Genomic DNA, 20129 nt, shown 5'->3' with positions numbered 1-20129 from the left:
GAACACTGCAGTCGTGGCAGAAAACCAAAGGCAGGAAAATGGGGCAGAGATTAAAGATTCAACGTGCGTGTCCACAAGCGCGTTTGTGAACAAAGTGTGGTTGTGCAGAAAAAAAAGTGCGCGTTTTCCCCCCGTGCGCGTGTGCGAGTGCGAGTGCGTGGGCGTTTGGCTTCGAGACGTAGAGATGGAAGACGAAGAGAGGAGCTTTCAGCGGAGAGTGGAGAGGAGAGGGGGAGGGAATTAGAGCTGGAGAGAGGAGTGCATCTTGAGATCAGAGAGAGAGAGAGAGAGAGAACTTGAGTGATAAATAGAGATAAATAGAAAGAGAGAGAGACAGAGACAGACAGTGGATTGTCCATGAGTCTTCCATCAGCAGTGCATGGCTTGACGCTGTTGCTGTGCTGGGGGGCCCCTGGTGGCCCCTGGGGGCTTCAAACTCAGCACGCACGGAAGGTGGAAGTGTAAAACTCTCCCAGAGTGAGTGTGCACAAACACATTCAGTGCAAAAATAAATAAATATTTATCGCTGCCTCTTGGTGATGTTTGGGGCCCAAGACTTTATTTAGACTAAGAGGAATGCAGCAGAGACCAAAGCACGTGAGCCGACACCAAGTTACAGCTAAAAGCCTAATAATAATAATAATAATAATAATAATGTAACACTAAAAAGAAATAATGAAATGAATACAATACTACTGTGTAAACACATACAACTCATGTAAGTAAGTGTAAGTGTACCCAGAAAAAAGTGCATAAAATGGTAAAAACAAATGATATTTGCAAGTAACAAGGCAACAATATACACACAGGTGGACAATAACGAAATACATTTACTCAAGTTACTGTGTTGAATACTTTTTTTGTGTATTTTGTATTTTTTAAGTACAATTAAGTAAAATCAGGATTTTGTATTTTACTTGAGTACGTATTGACTCAAGTATTGTACTTAGTTACTTTATAAATCCTATCCGTTACTGAGTAAAAATACAAATTCAGCACAATGAAGATCTACAGGGGGAAAATATACACCAGAACCAGACAAATGATGATGTGATTAGCACCAGCCAGAGGTAGAAAAAGTACTAAGATATTGTACTCAAGTAAAAGTACCAATACTTTGATGAAATATTACTCAAGTAGAAGTAAAAGTAGTCATCTGAAAATGTACTTAAGTAGAAGTAAAAAGTAGTTCATTTGAAATGTACTTTAAGTAAAAGTTACTTAGTTACTTTGCGTGTGGTGTGAGGGTAGTAGAAATATGACAAAGGCTCAGAAATCCAAAACTATTTTGGAGCTCACACAGGATATTACGTCACTTTTGGTGCTAATCACATCATCATTCGTCTGGTTCTGGTGTATATTTTCCTCCTGTAGGTCTTCATTGTGCTGAAGTTTTATTTTTTACTCAGTAACGGATAGGATTTATAAAGTAACTACAGGTACAATTCTTGAGTCAATACGTACTCAAGTAAAATACAAAATCCTGATTTTAAATTGTACTTGTAATAAAAAAAAACAAAAATACACAAAAAAAGTATTCAATACAGTAACTTGAGTAAATGTATTTCGTTACTTTCCACCTCTGGCACCAGCGCTGGCGCGTGAACATAGAGGTTCTCCAAGAGTGATGTCATATCCTGTGTCGCGTCGGGCGCGTGAGCTCCAGAATAGTTTTGGATATTTCTACTACCCTCACACCCCACGCAAAGTAACTAAGTAACTTTAACTTCAAGTACATTTCAAATGAACTACTTTTTACTTCTACTTGAGTAATATTTCATCAAAGTATTGGTACTTTTACTTGAGTACAATATTTGAGTACTTTTTCCACCTCTGGTAATAATGAGCAGTGGTTTCCTTTTATATATAGTGACAAAGACACTTTGTGCAAAACCATTTTTGGGCACATAATGATAAATATGTTTCTATATATATATAAAGTATTATACAGTAGAATAAATGCAAGCTCTCTCTCTCTCTCTCTCTCTCTCTCTCTCTCTCTCTCTCTCTCACATGCTGCTGCAGTCATGTGCAGCTGAAAATCCAGCTGTGCTTTTTACATCTAAACATGACACCAGCACCAGCGTCCTGTGTCCTGTACAGGAAACAACCCTGGAGACATTTATCACTGCAGCGCAGGCTACGTCTTTATGTGCGTGTTCAATCTCCCTCGTGAAGTTTGGTCGTATTCTCTGAAGGAGTCGAGTATGCGTGCGTGTGTGTGTGCGTGTGTGTGTGTTTGTAGTCGTCCTCATGGAGACCAAACATGAGGCAGAACCTCATTTCTGAGGAGCTTTTGGTTAGTGATAACATTTTTTTTTTTTTTGAAGTTTTCCAAATGAATGGACGTCAATGCAGTCCTAAAAAAAAAAGGAGCTCTGTAAATAAATATGTGTGTGTGTGTGTGTGTGTGGAGACAGTAAATGGTGCCAGTTTTTAGGGAGTCTGTGTGTCATGTGGAGCTGGTGGGAGACGTCCCAAAGCTGGTGTGTCCACACAGAGCTGCTCTGTCCCCCGGTCAGTGACAGAGAAACAATGGGCCAGCTGTGTGGGGCCCTGCCCACTTTATTTTTTCTCTCAGGTTGTTGCTTTTCCCCCCCGTCCGTTGTTCAGATCTGCGCGGGGCTCTCGCTCCCTCTTCTGGTGGGGTTTGTTTGTGGGTTTTGCATCCTCCTTAAAAAAATAGGCCAAAGGGTACGACGACGATCAGAGGCGCAGTTTGTGTACAGGCAGGGCAGGCAACTGCATCGGGGCCCCCCGAGCTGATAGGGGGCCCCCCCCCCCGACACTCGGAGCCTGATGTCTGTTTTTGCTGAAATGTGCAGTGAACAGCCGCCTTAAACAACAATGGGCGATTTGCAATGACATCACAGTAGGAAACCTCCCTAAAGGGGCCCCACCTCACGTTAACCTGTGTGAAGTTATCGTTCTGCAAGTTGGAAAATGAAGAATTATTTACAGTGTAATGCATATCTTTTTTACTCAGTTTATACATGTTTTTTTCAGCTATTTACAGTATTTTATTGTTCTATATATTTATATTGTTTTATAATGTGGGTTCTTTACCGTGTAGTGTAAGTTTATATAGTTTTTTAAAAGCTATTTACAGTATTTTATTGTTCTTTACATTTATTTTTTCACATACTTTTTAATTACAAGGTTTTTCCATGTTATTTCATTCATTTCGGAAAAAAAAAATATTTTGAACTGTCAGATTATTTATAACATCATGGTGATGAACACTGGTTGGAAGGAAGGGCCCCCTGGGAATTTTTGCTGAGGGCCCCTACAGACTCTAGAATCGCCTCTGACGACGATGTATAGGCGATTTTGAAAGGTTAGGTTGGGGGGGGTATAAGAGGGGGGCGTTGATGTCATGGAAAGCTGAACGCTAGAATGTAAAGTTTTATCCAGGGCAGTGTGTGATGCAGGGAGATCGATATTTTCCACACCAATGTGAGCTGCTGTCAGATATGTGACGAGATAAATATGTCAGTCGGTCAGTGTGTCGACTAACTTCTCCCTTGTGATCATTTTCTCTCACCCTCCCTCTTTTTTTCCCTCCTCCTCCTCCTCCTCCTCCTCCTCGGTTATTGTTTTTTCTAATCGCCTGTCATCCTCCCTCGCTCTCCCCGTCACTCTCCTGCCACCGTCAGGCTCTCAGCGACTTCTGCTCAGACCCGAACGCGTTTGTCCTCAACTCCACCAACTTCAACACCAGGGCCAGTCCAGGTACAAAATGAACCTGAAAGACAGTAACTGTGATTCACGTCAGGCGGAAAAATCAATATAACGACAGCTTTAACGTTGACGTGTTCCAGTTCCTTTTCCACTGTGCATTGATCTGTTGTGCGCTGGTGTGTTGTTGGTCATTCAGATGTGCTGGATTATTACCTGACCTGCAGCAGACGCATGAACAGTCCATTCCAGCAGGTAACACGACCTCACTGGAGCAGCAACACATACAGTACAGTAACAATATGATCATCAGCCTTGTATAAAGTATCTTAAATAGAAAAGTACAAGTATCTCAAGCAGAGAATGACTTTGATAGAAGTTGGTTGCCTTTTTTTTTTTAAATTATAATATTACTTATTAAAAGTCTGAACCCTTTAAGGTACTACTCAACCATTTGGTCGACCACACTTTGAGTCACTATATCTCATTGAAAAATGCATCAAACTGAACTCACTAACACTAAATTAATGTGACTTGTTCTGAATGTTGGACTTTATGAAGTGTGCATATAAGTGGGTCTAATTATATAAAAAAAATATATATATATATACATATATTGGTTGTCATTATTGTTATCATAAGTAAATAATATACTAATAATACAAAATGCATACCTTAAAGGGTTAAAGTATATGACATTTACTGTACTTAAGTATTAAAAGTCATTTTCTGACATAAAAAAGTTAGTAAGTTAGGTTTGAGCCACGGTAGCTCAGTGGTAGAGTGAGTTGTCTTTCAACTGGAAGGCTGAGGGTTCAATTCCTGTCTCTGATAGTCTATATGTGTCCTTGAGCAAGTGTGTGAACGGGTGAAAACTGTGGAGTAAAGCAGCTCATCGGGACTAGAAAAGATCTATATAAATACAGACCATAATACCAACTCTTCGTCTTCTGATTTTATTTGGAGTAAAAGTATTTGTACTTCGTTTACATTACAACACTGAATGGTGAAAATTGCATGTTACCTGAAATGAATACCATACTGTTACCATATGAAGATATATGTAAATGTTAATCAGACCATAACATAATCAGACTATGCTCCATAACTTTAATGGCATATTAGATTAGATATAGCTGCATTATTGGTGTGTCACCGTATCCACTTTCACCCTAAGTGGTTTAACCCTTTAAGGTGCTACTCAACCATTTGGTCGACCACACTTTAAGTCAATATATCTCAGTGGAAAATGCATCAAGTAGAACTCACTAACACTTAATGTTGTACTTAATGAATTATGCAAACCAGGTTTATTATGAACATGACGTCTCAACCGTTTGGTAGAGGCCTGTATCTGAAATACTGTAGGGTCTAATTAAAAAAAAATAAAAAAAATATATATATATTTTTTTTTTATTTTTTTTTTTTGAATGTCGTTATTGTTATCATAAGTAAATAAAATAAAATAATAAAAAATGCAAAGAAATAATTTTCTTCCTTTGCTTTTTCGTGGTTAAAGTCACATATTTTAGTTTGTTAGTTAATCTGTTGCTGTCTTTAAATGATTTGCTCCCCAGATAAACAGCTGCGCCCTTATTTTATTCTTTTATTGTTGGAAATTGAATTTACTACCTATAAGTATGTTTGTACAATAGCTTCACATTTACGTCTTTGTGTGTTTTTCTAGCCTTAGAGACAGACTATTTGTATACTTTAGGCGAGGGCCTTGCTTTATGGAGGCAAACGTTGATGTTTATATGAAGCATTCAAACAGACGAACCTCATAACCTCACTGACACGGTGGCTTCAGGTGCTGACCCAGTCGCAGAGGGCGCTGTCAAACATTCACTCACACCTCTCCAGTCTGGACAGAAATGCTCTGCCGCAGTTCCCCAAAGCTGAGGTATACGACAACTTATTCATAAGAATTATAGAATTTTGCCACACATTTTTTACCACGTTTTTGACTAAACGTTAGTTTTTCTCTGCACAGAAATCACTCAGGGAGGTTCAACAGATGCTCAACTCCACAGAGGGAAACTTCCATCAGCTGGTGGCTCTGTTGAACTGCCGCGGTCTGAATAAGGTAATAAAATCCACAATGTTTAAGACCACTGACTCCATACAACAGGGTTTCTCACTCCTGGTCCTGCACGTTGTAGGTGTTTCCCTGCTCCAACACACCTGATTCAAATAAACGGCTCATTATCAGGCTTCAGCAGAGCTGATTTCAATCAGGTGTGTTTGAGCAGAGAAACATGCAGGACAGTGGATTCCCCTGAAACAGGAGTGAGAAAAACCTGCCATACAACATCAGAAACATTCGATAATCTGACACTTGATTGTTTCATTCCAAAACTATTTCAGATTTGATTTCACAACATGAAAAAGTAGAAATATGAGCATATACACTCACCGCTTCTTGGTAAAGGGATAGTTTGATAGAATTTTGGACATAAGACCTATTTTCCAACTCAGCCGGTGTGATGGAGACGTCTGGAGACGTTTTCAAAGAAATTTCAATCAGTTCTTCTATTTTGCCGAGTCCGCTGGTGCTATGGCTAGCGCAAGTCAATGGTACAAGTTAGCATGGCATTAGAAACACTCACACCGACTCCACAGTGCACCCGAGGCAAATCGATTGTATCGGCAGACTATCGATGTACATATCTGTGTTGATAGAATAATATTTGAAAGAAAACTAACCTCGCATTGCACAAATTTTTGAGGGACTACTTTCTCAGCAGCAGGAATCAGTCCGCCGCTGCCATAGCCTAACACAGGGGTCTGCAACCTGCGGCTCTAGAGCCACATGTGGCTCTTCAGCCACTCTGCAGTGGCTCCATGTAGCTTTAGAGAACAAGGCGACAAATAAAAGTGTTTTAAAATGTTGTGCATCACATCCAACGTCGACGTAAAATGCAATATTAAGTACACATTTGGATGTGTCCTGTCCATCTTTGGATCCACATGCCTTTTTCTCAAGTATGAACGACACACAATCCAAATGTTTGCTTAATTTATTTCAAAGTGGGTTCATTTTAATTTCAATAATTTGTCACAAACAATGAAACAATGGAAGAACCAGGTCTACGTCAATATGTGTTTTATTTTTGCTCCACTTTATAAGAGGTTGGGTATAAACTGAACATTTTGTAGTTCTTAAAGTTCATAAATGAAAAGAACTATTGCTCTTTTATGCATTATATCTGCATAAAAACCTTTATTCGTGTTATCTTCATTTTGAGGATTGTTTTGCGGCTCCAAATGGATTGTAATTGGTTAGAGAGGCGACAAAAATGGCTCTTTTCATCCTAAAGGTTGCAGACCCCTGGCCTAACAGGAAGTATGACGCGCTGCTGCTGCTGAGACATAAATCCTTCAAATTGCAAGGTTGATTTTATTTCTATCAACACAGATATGTACATCGATAGTCTGCCGTTACAATTGATTTGCCTCGGGTGCACTGTGGAGTCGGTGTGAGTACTCGGCAACTAGAAGAACTGAATGAAATTTCTTGAAAACATCTCCAGACGTCTCCATCACACCGGCTGAGTTGGAAAATAGGTCTTATGCACAAAATTCCAAACTATCCCTTTAATGCAGATATTTAGGCAGCCAATGAATTCATTCAGACATAGTTGAAACAACCTGCTACAGAGAAAATATTGCACTTATTTATATTATATTATATTGTTTTTTTTGTTTTTAAACTCTCAGGACTACATTGACTCACTGAAAGGCCTGTGCTATGACGGCATGGAGGGATTGCTCTACCTCTCCCTGTACTCGTTCCTCTCGGCTCTGGCCTTCACTGCCATCCTCTGCTCTCTGCCTGGTGCCTGGAGGAGCTTCCCCAGGTGACTGTCAATGTGTTTGTGCACAGGGAGAAATGCGGCTATTGAAATGTCATGTTTTTTTTGTTTTTTTTAAATAACCGTCCTTCAGAAATAAAAACAAGTTTCCTCCCACAGTCCCAAAACAGGCAGATTTTGGACATTAGGCAAACTGGACACTCTAAATTGACCGTAGGTATGAGAATGGATGGTTGTTTGTCTCTATACGTGGCCTTGTGATGGACTAGCGACATGTTCAGGATGTACCACGCCTTTCCAAGACCCTCATGTGGACGATAAAAGTGATAGAAGATGAGTGAGTGAGGACATTTCTCATAAACTGAAATGAAATACCAGGAGTCACTGCAAAAAGTGAAGTGAATTTGAAATTCTTCAGACACGATATATGCATGTTGTCCTCGGGTGTGCAGAAGGACTTCTTGTATTCATGAATGTGTTCTGTTCTGTTCCGTCACACAGCAGGAAACAGGTGTTTGTTCAACGTTATCCTTGGAAAATATCAGTGTCATCAGTGTTTCACGATTACATTATAGAAATGAGAGATTTGCTTAGTCCACTTAGAGCCACTTCAAAACACATCAGTTTACAGTGAGATTAGATTTCTTTGAATATTAGTAGTGTCTGATTAAACATGACAGCCGGCCACAAAGAGAGTGGTTTTGTTAGTAAGTATTTGATTTTTAAAAAGAATATAGTTTCTAATAATGAATGTAGCTTGGTAAACAGACACAGTTGTACCTGTCATTCCTCAGCTCTGACATGAGCCACTTTTCTGTCTCTTTCATGGACAGTGAGTCAGAGGAGTACGAAGACTCGGACAGCGAGAGTGAGGACCCCTTCACCTCCCATCAGGCACGTAGACAGACGGCCACGGGGTCTCAGCGAGGGGCCATGGCCCCCTTCTATAATTACCCGGGGGCCGGGTGGACACCCCCCTTTTCTAGCGCGCCGCCCCTCCCGTGAGTAACAAAGACCCCACAGACACATAGACAGACAGACAGACAGACGGACAGACAGAACATGCCACAGGTTGCAGAAGGAGGAGGAAGTTGTCCTTAGAATATACAGTGTTTTTGTCTATAGATCTGTATCCATGAGCATCTTTTAAACTGGTGAAAAAAAAAGTTCAACACACAAACACACAAACAACACATAAAGATTGTCTTTAAGAAAAACTTCATGAAATCCTCTCAAACCATAGTTAATGTTGTACTGATGTTGTACATAATACACACTCATCTCAGTGCAGTGTAGTCAGCTACATCAGTGTTTCCCAACTCTGATCCTCAGGTAAACACTGCCCTTCCATGTTTTAGATGTTGCCCTGCTCCAATCACACCTGATTCAAATAAATCAAATTTCAAATTTTGTCAATTTATTATTATTTTTTTAAATTTATATTTCAACTTTTCGAAAAAAAAAAATAATGTTTCAACTTTTTTCTCATCAAAAAAAACAACAATAATAATGTTTTTTTCAAAAATGTAATGTTTCAACTATGATAAAAAATTATATTTTTTCAACTTCAGTAAAAAAAATAAAAAAATAAAAATAATGTTTCAACTTTTGTCTTATTAAAAATATGTTTTTTCTTAAAAAAATGTAAATGTAAAATAATGTTTCAACTTTTTTCTTATCAAAAAAAACAACAATAATAATGTTTTTTTCAAAAATGTAATGTTTCAACTTTGGTAAAAAATAATATTTTTTCAACTTCAGTAAAAAAAATAAAAATAATGTTTCAACTTTTGTCTTATTAAAAATATTTTTTTATTAAAAAAATTTAAATGTAAAAAAATGTTTCAACTTTTGTAAAAAAAAAAAAATTTAAATCAAAAATTTTATGTTTCAACTTTTGTAAAAAAAACAAAACAATGTTTCACTTTTGTATTTAAAATAATAATAATATTTATTTTAAAAAAATGTAATGTTTCAACTTTTGTTAAAATAATAACAATAATAATAATAATGTTTTTCAACTTTTGTCTTAAAAAAAAAAAAAAAAAAACATATATATATATATATTCAAAAATGGAATGTTTTAACGTTTGAAAAAAAAAAAAATTATGTTTCATCTGAATCAGGTGTTTTTTGGAGCTGGGCAACATCTAAAACACGGCATGGCTGTCTGTGTTACCTGAGGACCAGGGTTGGGAAACACTGAGCTAGATTCACATACTATTGTCTATATAGGATTTATGTATTTTATCTACTGTATACATTTATAATCCACGTAGGATTAGTCCAAATCCACAGAGCTGACAGGTTTAACACATGCATTGCAGACAGACACACAGACAGGTCAACGTGGTCTTACAGTGTAGGCGGAGAAACAGACACAGCTGCAGAGGTCTGTCTGTCTGTCTGTGTGTCTGTCTATTTCGTCTGTCGAGTGTTTCCGGACAGACGACGTGTAGTTCCCCGCTCGGTTCATCTCACAGAATCTCGTCTCTAATGGCGTCGTGTCTCCTAAACAGCAGTAAACTACTGCTGGTCATTGACGAGGCAGTAAAAACTCCCCCCGTGGTGTGAGACTCGGGTTGACTATAGGTAACCCCACCCGCCCCCTTCCCTCCGTCCCCGTCCCCGTCCCCGTCCCCTCCAGCATCACTCTCATCTGTCTCCTCACTGTGGTGTGGTGTCCAAATCCGTCAGATTATCTCTCTGGATCTGTCCTGCTGCTTTTCTTTTCTCCAAACCCGTCTTTGCTTCTGTTTTTTTCTTTGGTTCTCTCGCTTACTAACTTTCAGTTTTCTCATCTACTTATGTTTTACCCCCTTTCTCTCTCTTGTAAAACTTGATGAGCTTAGTTAGTGCTGCCTAATCATGGACGATATAACTAACGCCTGACTGTCCCATATCCAATATTAACACTAAAATAGAGTGAGAGTGACTGATTCTGAGAAACTCCAGCTGAACAACAATAACAGCACAGTCCACTCCTCTTAAATTGATTGTGCTCAGGATTTGCTCTAAAAGCTTTTCTGGGGTTTATCGTGCAGATAAACAGATTCATTAGGACAGTGTTTCCCAACCCTGGTCCTCAGGGATCACTGCCCTGCCATGTTTTAGATGTTGCCCTGCTCCAACACACCTGATTCAGATGAAACATTACATTTTTGAAAAAAAATTGAAAAAAGTTGGAACATTAAATAATAATAAAAACATTTTTTTTAACAAAAGTTGAAACATTCCATTTAAAAAAAAAAAAAAAATTTTGAACAAAAAATGTTTTTTTTTTGTTTTTTTTACAAAAGTTGAAATATAATTTTTTTTTTTTAAATTACATTTTTTTGTTTTTTTAAACAAAATTGAAACATTAAATAAAAAAAAAAAATGTTAACAAAAGTTTTTTGAAAAAAGATTGACAAAAGTTGGTTTTTTTTAACAAAAGTTGAAACATTCCATTTAAAAAAACAAAAAAAAATTTGAACAAAAAATGTTAATTTTCTTTTTTTTTTTATACAAAAGTTGAAATATAATTTTTTTTTTTTAAATTACATTTTTTTTAAACAAAATTGAAACATTAAATAAAAAAAAAAAAAATGTTAACAAAAGTTTTTTGAAAAAAGATTGACAAAAGTTGTTTTTTTTTTAACAAAAGTTGAAACATTCCATTTAAAAAAACAAAAAAAAAACATTTTGAACAAAAGTTGAAATATTAAATTTTTTGATTTTTTTTTTTACAAAAGTTGAAATCTTTTTTAAAAAATTACAAAAAAATTGAAACATTTAATCAAAATTTTTTTTAAACAAAAGTTGAAACATTAAATTTTTGAAAAGAAATTTGACAAAAGTTTTTTTTTTTTTTTAACAAAAGTTGAAACATTAAATTATTTGAAACATTGAATTATTTGAAGTTATCGTTATCAGGCTTCTGCAGAGCTCGATGATGAGCTGACCATTTATTTGAATCAGGTTTTTCAGTACCATCAGGGCAACATGTAAAACATGGCAGTGCAGTGTTCCCTGAGGACCAGGGTTGGGAAACACTGCATTAGGAAAAACAACGTTATAGCCCGAAAGAGCTGGGGACTGGTGGGTCACACCCAGCCGTAAATGCATGTAATTGCAGATTATTGTATAAATCCGGCAGTTCATCTTCATCATCATCAGTCAGGAGTGGACTGTTGGCCTGCTGGCGCTAATACCTAGCAGTTATCGTGTGTTTTTCCAGCACTATATTTCTAACCACTTTCTCCTTCTTTCCTATCGCCTATCCTTGGCTTCCATCACCCTGCGGCCCCCCCGTATCCCGTCCCCGTCCCCGTCCCCGTCCCCGTCCCCTCTGTCCTTTTCACCGTGTCTCATCCCTCTTCCCTCTTTTTCTTCGTCCTCCATTCCTCCTGTCCCCTGTCTCTTCTGTCACGGTCTCTCTCTATCTCTATGCAGGACTCCAAACGTTTCCTCCAATGGCAACCCTGGCTATGAGAGCCTTCCCTTGACTGACAGGCAGTCCCCACCCCCCTCTGTGAGTTCCTCTGTACCTCTGGCACCATCATATCACTGCTGTTAGTGCACACGCTCGCTTTTTTTTCGATCACCAGTAGCAAACGGACGATCGTGGCGGCGAGGGGGTGAACCTCGCAGGACTCTGTGGGCCGGCCTTTTTTGTTCATTTTTCCAACACTGCTTCAAAAATGTGCATGCGAAGATGACAGAAGTGTGATCTGTCGTTCAACTTAAAGGTTCAGTGTGTAACTGCGGATTCGCTCGCTCGTCCTTTTCCCCAAACGCATCAGAGAACTATGACAGCTTTTGTGTACCAGAAAGGCAGGACAATTTGTGATGTTTACACAAAAACATGACAAACATTCCTCTTGGCCATGGGCTAATGTAATCATTCTGTGTTTGGATAGTGAGCTTTAGCTTTGAAGTGCAAAACATATGTTTACATTATTCAAAAAACTCGCATTTGACCTTTGCAAATGTGTTTTATCGGCCTTCGCTCTAAGTCAAAGGACTGTGATCCATGCAGGTTTTGGCTCAGATCAGTGTTTGAGGCTAACTTTACTTTTAACAACATCACTATATTGACTTCATCAACTGGATCAATTGAAAAAAAGAGAGAGTGAAGTAAAACATGCAAAACAGTAACCATGGTAACAGGATCACTGAGCTCCACTGTGTTGTTGTTGTTGTTGCTTTAGACTCATCCTGTTTCTGCTGCATTTATGACATCACGGTTCATACCAACCACTGGTAATGGAAAGGACTTTTTTTTATTTAGCAGCAGCTTCTCTTGTTTTAAAAAGTCCCAGGTAAATCCATTTGGATATAGACAAGATAGCAGCCTCATAAAGACAGGCTTATTCTCTGCAGAGACTAAATTATACACTTTAAAGGTCCCATATTATGTTATATTACAACTTTTTAATCATTTAAATCCTTATACTTGGGACTTTGGAGGTCCTATCAGTCGGCAAAGTGTGAAAAAACATGACTCACTCATTTTGTTTTTGTGGTCCTCCTCAGTCTAAGTACAGGAGATAAAACACGCCATGTTGACTTCCGCGCTCACTGGGACGTCACAATGCGCTAAATTCCTGGAATTGTTGTTTTGCGGAGCTCCGCTTTGTCCGTAAAACACGCGAGAGCGCTGGCGAGGGCAACGGTATCCGAAAAACTGGAAGTCCGCGAAAAATTATATTATTGGCTCCACAGTGCGGCGCAGAGTTCTACACAAACTTTCAGCCTCAGAGGATTTATCTGTCCAGTGGATACATGCTATATATGACGGCAATGTGCCTGCTCGAGCCTGAAAATGATCACTTTTCCAAATGCTAACTGCTGTTAGCTCCCAGTAGCCTCTGTGGCCGATGTCATTTCCTATCCCTTAAAGGTGCCATATGTAAGAATGGTTACTACATTCAAATTCAAAATACAGAGGTCTTTTAGCTTTCGTTTTCTGACCTAACTGGCAACCCGTGGTTTGCTCGGCAGCTGAGACTCTACCGACTGCAATGATTAGTAGACGGCGGTAGGTGGCGCCACATGCCAAAACATGATTTCAAAACATAAACATGATTTGCAGTCTGCAAAATATTTTTTTTAATGCAAATATTTTGTCTGTACTGTTGTTGTTGGTGAGTTCAGTTTGTTATATGAACATTATTCCTGAGTCTCTGTGACATATTAGGAGGATTTTATGGCCAGTTGCGTTAGATTTATTACATAATGCACCTTTAAGTTTCATTTTCATTTCACTTTTTTTTAAGGTGGACTTTTAAGGTGGACCTAAAGAGATACTACTAAACAGACCGTTGTGAACAGGGCTGTTTTGTCAGGGTGATTGAACTGCTGTGGTGCTTCATCCTTATGGTATTTTGACCAAAGCACATGTCACAGACATGTTCATTAGGACACCAGGGAACTAGTTTAACTTGGAGAAATAGGGTATAATATCACCCCTTTAATACTTACATGTATTACATTCCTAAATGTTACACACTGGACCTTTGAACTGTAACTAACTTGCTGTTTTGTCATCACTATCTGGCCATTTGACTGTTTTTTATGAATAAAACAGTAATGCAATCACAGTGGTAATCATTTTTCTACCATGGTAAAAGGAGAAACGGTTCACTTGCGAGCAAAGTGTCCGTCTTTTTTTTCAGCTGCATCTCATGGTCTTTCACATTTTTATGGAGGCCTGGAGTTCCAATCTCTTCTCCCTTTATATGACACATGTTATCCTTCACCCATGAAATCTGAGCGCACTTAAAAATGTGCTGAGGGAAAAGCCATAAGATGTAGTTGAATACCATGGGGGGGGGGGGAACGTGAAAAGTGCCTCTTTGGTCAGATAGTGAGAAAAACATCTGCTGTCTTTAAAGTATCTTTGTAACTTGTATGAATAACGTTCTTCTTCTCTTCTCTCCTTTTGTGTTATTTGTGTCACTCCACGTTTTTGGACTATCTGCTGTCATGTTTTGTGGACACACAGTACTCTCCCAGCATGCTGACTGGTTACGGGGGAAGTCAATCACACCCCAACCCCGCCCATTCCAGGAACCTGTATTCACGTTGATTATTATTTTTTGTTAGGAAATGTATAGAGAGAAAAAAAAAAAGAAGAAGAAGTTTAGTTTTCATATGAATGGACACTTTACTGAAATGAAAAAGAAACTAATCTAAATAAAACGAATGCTAGGTGTGAATTCAAAGTGTCAGTACCACTTAATATTATTCTACTATTATTGTTAAAAAAGCACTTAAAAGAAAAACGGGTCCGAGTGAGCTGTCGATCTGACTGACAGTGGTGAAGCTGGTAGAGATGATGGCTGTGTCCCCCTTGGTCTGAATTCTTTATTCCCCTCGTCTGTCCAAACTCTGTGTCAACTGTGAACAGTGGTGCGGCGAGTCAGAATGGTATTGACGTTAATACGTTGTAGTTTTATATTCTTAAATGTATCAGTACCACCGGTTTATTTTCAAGTTTTTATATAAATATTGTTGTAGAAAAACACTGGCACGTAGCAACATCACACTTTTTTTTTTTTCTGTGGTTATGCAGTTCTTTCACTCGGTTCTACTTTTTTTAATTATTATTATTATTATTATTATTATTATTACTTTTTATAGGTGGCAATTCTGTATTTTCCTTGTATTACCTTATGGTATTCTATTCTGTATATCTCACTGTCTATAATATCAGAATAATCATGAACCTTTGCTCTAAAAGAAAGAAAAAAAATACTGGAGGGCTATCATGACCCTGTTGTTATGATTGAACGGATCCCACAATCTACCACTACAAATCCCATGCAAAGACAGAAGGTACATAGCAATATGATACTTGCTACTGGTGCTGCAGTAGCCCTACCGTAACTAGCAATAATAACAATGTATAGCATTGGGCTTCTGAGATCTCTCCAAGATTTTCTGTGTATATATTATGGTATGGTACGTTGGAGATTTCATTGAATCCCCCCCTTCTTTGCCAACTGACCTTGTTAACCCTTGAATTGAGTTTGTATGGTTATCAATGCTCCTTTTGAATGGCATCCTTTTACACTCGAGAGTCTAATATAAATAAAAATAACTTCATTAACGTGACACTGGTCTTCATCATGTCTACAAGAAACACACACACACACACACACACACACAATACGAGATTCATAAAACAGGAGATTCAACTTTACTATAAATACATTTGAACATGACGAACCTTTGAGTTTGAGGTTTACTGATGTGGTTAGTGTGTGTGCTGGAGACAACGCTCCTGCTTTTTTTTGGGATATGCATAGATCAAAAAAGACAAAGATACAAACATTAAGTTGAAGCACCAGTGTTTCTGCATGTTTTAACTCCACAACTTATACGACTAATAAAGAATAATGGACTTTACATTCCAGCGTTGTTTCCTGAACACAGCTGAACCACAGTAGCACGAGTTAACCCATCACAATGAACACTATTTCCACTATTAATGTGGCCAAAAGCTTTATTATTATTACTGTGTGGACTAAACTACACTAGCATACTACAAATGAACTGTGTCCACTGTGATGAATACAGGGAAACAACAAATGCTGGCTGCAGAATCAGAGAAACACGTTTCAAACATCTGTGCATGATGTTGTGAACGACGATGTCTAAAAAAAATAATATGAATGACTGGGAAAAAAAACATGCAAAGACACTGGTTTCGTCCTTCGATGTCAAACCTTCACAGAACCTGCCTGCACTAAGACGCACAAAGACGAGCAGTGCTAACAAATTTAACTCTGTAAGTGCATAGAAAGTTTTACACGCAGGTGCTGCTCGATTCACGGAGACATTTCAACTTTACAGTCTTGTAAATACAGATTATTTGGTGACTGGGTCATAACAGTCCAGTGACATCATCTACAGTTTATATGAAGCAGATTCAATACGATGTTTTTTTTCTTCTTGGTGTTTTAGTCATAAAAAAATGTCCAGTTACCTTTGCTATGAATGCACATTTGCATGCACAGATGCTATCTACAACAAGTACTGTTAAAATTCAGACATACAGCATTGTCTCAAGTATCATCAAACTTCATACTTGCAAAAATTGTTCGATGCACCTTGTCAAACCAAATGTACCAAGAGCGGGACAGTGCAAGAACAGGCTTCAAATCAGAGCAATTGTTTTTACAACTAACAATCACAACAGTTCTTCATTTTCAAAGTAAAAAGCCTGCCTCTGCTTTTCTTTGGAACTCCCTCTGTGAGTATGTCTGTAGATATTAAATATATTTCAGTGCATTCCCTGAAGAGGTGTTTGCAATGGGGTGTTTCTTTAAGAAAAACAAAAGTCTGTCATTCTCCCAGAGGATTTTTTCCCCCATGCTTAAGTAAAAAAAAAAAAAAAAAAAAAAGGCATGTCCTGTCCTGAGGCTTTATTTTTTGGGGGTGTCCGAGTTCAACCACGAACCGTCCTCCTCCACCTCCCGCTGGACAACCAGGAGCATTTCTGCCACGTCCTGAGAAAGCTGTTCGCTGAGAAATGAGCTGGGACGAGAGGAGAAGAGGAAACGTTAACAGGAAACACAAATTCGGAGCAGATTACTAGAATCGTAAGAATCCTAACACAAACAGTGAGGTAATCCTCATGTGACCACTCGCATGAGATGAGTCACTCACTGAGACAGAGTTCAAACAATTAACAAAAGCCAAGTTTTGATGGAATCCAGAGCACAGAACACAGATTTGCACATTCTTACCGTAGCTCTTCTTCTCCGCCAATACACAGGGGACTCTTCAGTTTGGAGTCCAGGTTGTAGTATTGTCCGTCTACTTGGCGAACTGCGAGCCAGTGCCGCCGCCGCAGCGGTAGGGACACGATCCCGAGTGATACTCGAGATGGGACATTAAGTATAAAGCCTTGGACCTTGGACACGCAAAGACACTCAACTGACCTGTAAAATTTGAAAATAAACACATTCTTTGTTACATTGTAATGGACTCTTCAAGTGTATCACTGCACTTCAAACCTTCGAGCTAGAAACTAGAGACTGTTTCACTTTTTTTTTATTGCATTTGCAGGAAATCGCATCACAAATCTCTGCATCGAGAGAATTTTAAGTGTTTCTCACTCACCTGCGTTTGTCCCACCACACTGAAGCCAGTTCCCTGCTCTGTAGTGCTGCCATAATGACGTTGACATCATAGTTTCCAGTGCCTAACACTGACCGATGAGGGTTCACCACACACTGTGGAGCCAGCCTGCGAGGAGGGAGTGACAGAGCACTGAAGCATTTTAAACAGGAAACCCATCTTGCACTTGGTTTTAAATTGGTCCGTGGGTTGAAAGGACTGCAGGGAAACAGGACCCACTTTATGGTTTTCTCTCGTCTCCTCAATGTAAGCTTAACTGCTCTATGTCCTCCATTGTAAGTTCAAAAGGACACACATTTATTTAGATCACTGTCACACACAATAAGGGTGATTCATTCAATCTAGGCCTGGGCAATATAATGATAGTATATCAATATCATGGCATGAGACAATATATCTTTTATTTGCTTTTAAATGCCTCCCTGTGATCTTGAGCAGTAACTTCACGTTACTATAACGATATATTTACATACAGCCTTAGGACATGATAAGAAACTATAACATGACACAATTCACGGTGTAATGAGGTAATTTATAGTTGGTCGTTAGCACATGATAAGGCTGTATGTTACAATAATGTGAAAATATATTGCTGTAATGTTATATTTATATGTATACTGATTTATTTTCATGCTTCTGCTTTTTAAAACAGAACATAATGTTGTTTTTAAATCTGTGTTGACGTGTGGAATCTTCTAGAATGTGGTGGTTCGTACATCGAGGAGTGTGTATGTGATTTATTTAGCCCTTTCTCATTGATTTGAATGGTTAAACATTGTTAAGACAAATCATTATGTCTAGATTCCCTATTTATATAGGATAAAAACACGCTTTGACATTGAATGTTAGACAAATGGGAGTTGCATCATGCAATGCTTGATTTGATTTCTTATATAGTTGTGTTCAAAATAATAACAGTGCAGCAGGTAGACCTCAATTTCTGTCATGGCAAATAATTTACTAGTAGGAGTCGGAGAGAAGTAGAACAGCAACAGACCCAGAACAGTGATGACATGCATGCTGCTGATTCTGTGTTATTGAATCATCCATGTTGTTCAAAACAATAGCAGTGTGTCAAACAGGTGGCCTTTAGTTAAGGACAAAGGCAGCAAATGTTCTACATGGTCATAGTCAACTCCATGCAATACAAAAGTGAAGCTAAGCTAAATATTAGTGCAGTGATTCACAGGAAAGCTACATTCGGGGGGAATCATACATTTGATATCCACGTTTTGATTTGGAATAGAATGTGCAGTTTACAGTGCATTTGCGTGCATCTAAATAAAAGCTAGGCTATAAAGGATATTGACCACTTTTTGGAAGTTTTTATGTGTGCATCCACACGCTAGCCTACCGCTTGCAGATGTCATCGGCTGTCTCCTTGGTAAACACCCGCTCCTGGAGCACGTTGTTGAGTGCATGGATGGCGCACAGCTCCAGTCGTTGCTTCTCATGAAACACGTCTCCTTCGCTCATGCTAATGCTTGCTTTGTGACACGAGAAGACACACGCACACGCACACACACACAGAGAAAACGGCGACGTTAAGGCAATAAACACAAATGTTATTGCTACTGCTGCTGAGGAGCTAACTGATGACAAACGCAACTCAAGCTAATTGCGATTCAAAAGTCGTAACAGAGGCTTAACTGTGAGACTTAGCTGACTATATTCAATATTAAACAGCTGACACGTTCCAAAAAAAGTGACTGTTATTAATGTTAACAGTTAGGTGAAGCTACTGACCTGCTGAAGAGGTGGTTCCTCGTCACAAAGATGCTGGAGTCTTCTGACAGCTACATTCCCACACCGGAAGCTGAGCCGTTGTTGTTGTTGTTGTTGTTGTGTTGGAGTCACGCCCGTTTACGGTATGTACACAGACGATTAGGTCTATAAACGTGTCCTTGTCTATTTCAAACCACATTAAACGTAAAGGACAACGTGTTTTCTTTGTTTAAAGAACAGCGAACGTAAACGTTCTCAACACACCAGGCTTCAACCGGATAATAACTGTTGACGTTATGTTAGGGCGCCCTCTAGTGTCCAATCTGGTTATTGATGATGATGATGATGATGTGCTGTATGCCAGTGGTGAGTTATTCCTTGTCAGAATTAACATTTTAAATAAAAACAACTTCCTTGGACAAATGATGTCACTTTTTACATTGTCATTATAGATATGTTTTTTTGTTTTTTTTATAAATTGTAGATGAATATAATGTTTTTTTGTGAACTGTGAAGTGGATAAGCTCACCTCCAACCATAATGACCCACATCCATGTGACACACTTCCCTCCATGGGTGCTCCTTCCAACGACATGGTCAAATACTTGTTTCTTTAATTCCAGTTATGCAAAGTGCTCTTATGGGCTTATTTCTCTTCTGATTCTGTTCGCATATTTCTTACAATCAGGTATTAGTGTTGACTACAATCGTACAACAACAATAATCCATTCACCCGGCAGGTGACACATCTGAAGATGCTGATTGAACATAACGTAACAT

General features: G+C 38.5%; 2 protein-coding genes across 3 annotated transcripts in view; one reads left to right on the top strand and one right to left on the bottom strand.

Moving 5' to 3' along the window:
- ttyh1 (tweety family member 1) overlaps window positions 1-15543 on the top strand; it is a 31948-nt gene extending 16405 nt beyond the window's left edge. The window contains exons 8-15 of one of the 2 annotated variants that reach the window (XM_083889512.1): window positions 3657-3732; window positions 3878-3933; window positions 5489-5581; window positions 5672-5764; window positions 7399-7538; window positions 8327-8387; window positions 11928-12006; window positions 14482-15543. In XM_083889512.1, coding sequence (XP_083745638.1) covers window positions 3657-3732; window positions 3878-3933; window positions 5489-5581; window positions 5672-5764; window positions 7399-7538; window positions 8327-8387; window positions 11928-11966 — 558 coding nt within the window. In that variant the 3' untranslated portion in view covers window positions 11967-12006; window positions 14482-15543. Of the gene's footprint in view, window positions 1-3656; window positions 3733-3877; window positions 3934-5488; window positions 5582-5671; window positions 5765-7398; window positions 7539-8326; window positions 8495-11927; window positions 12007-14481 lie in introns of both variants that reach the window. The other variant, XM_083889513.1, reaches the window with a different exon arrangement.
- A 213-nt stretch (window positions 15544-15756) lies between these two features.
- josd2 (Josephin domain containing 2) lies at window positions 15757-19525 on the bottom strand. The gene is made up of 5 exons (XM_083891912.1): window positions 19371-19525; window positions 18979-19111; window positions 17607-17732; window positions 17231-17425; window positions 15757-17018 (listed from the first exon to the last, which is right to left on the bottom strand). Exons 2-5 carry the CDS (start codon window positions 19098-19100, stop codon window positions 16907-16909), a joined length of 555 nt encoding a protein of 184 aa, XP_083748038.1. The 5' UTR covers window positions 19101-19111; window positions 19371-19525; the 3' UTR covers window positions 15757-16906.
- Between the last annotated feature and the right edge of the window lie 604 nt (window positions 19526-20129).

The sequence above is a fragment of the Microchirus variegatus genome (genome assembly GCF_963457635.1).
Source record: "Microchirus variegatus genome assembly, chromosome: 1".
Classification (NCBI taxonomy): domain Eukaryota; kingdom Metazoa; phylum Chordata; class Actinopteri; order Pleuronectiformes; family Soleidae; genus Microchirus; species Microchirus variegatus.
This window is presented reverse-complemented; position numbering and strand designations above follow the sequence as displayed.

Bases quoted from the DNA above. Each gene is read 5' to 3' on its own strand.
- josd2 (XM_083891912.1), bottom strand. From the start codon at position 19,100: ATGAGCGAAGGAGACGTGTTTCATGAGAAGCAACGACTGGAGCTGTGC. The intron at 17,426-17,606 runs GTGAGTGAGAAA...CAAATTTTACAG, and splicing joins GTGTGGTGGGACAAACGCAG to GTCAGTTGAGTGTCTTTGCG. The intron at 17,019-17,230 runs GTAAGAATGTGC...CTCTCGTCCCAG, and splicing joins GGCGGAGAAGAAGAGCTACG to CTCATTTCTCAGCGAACAGC.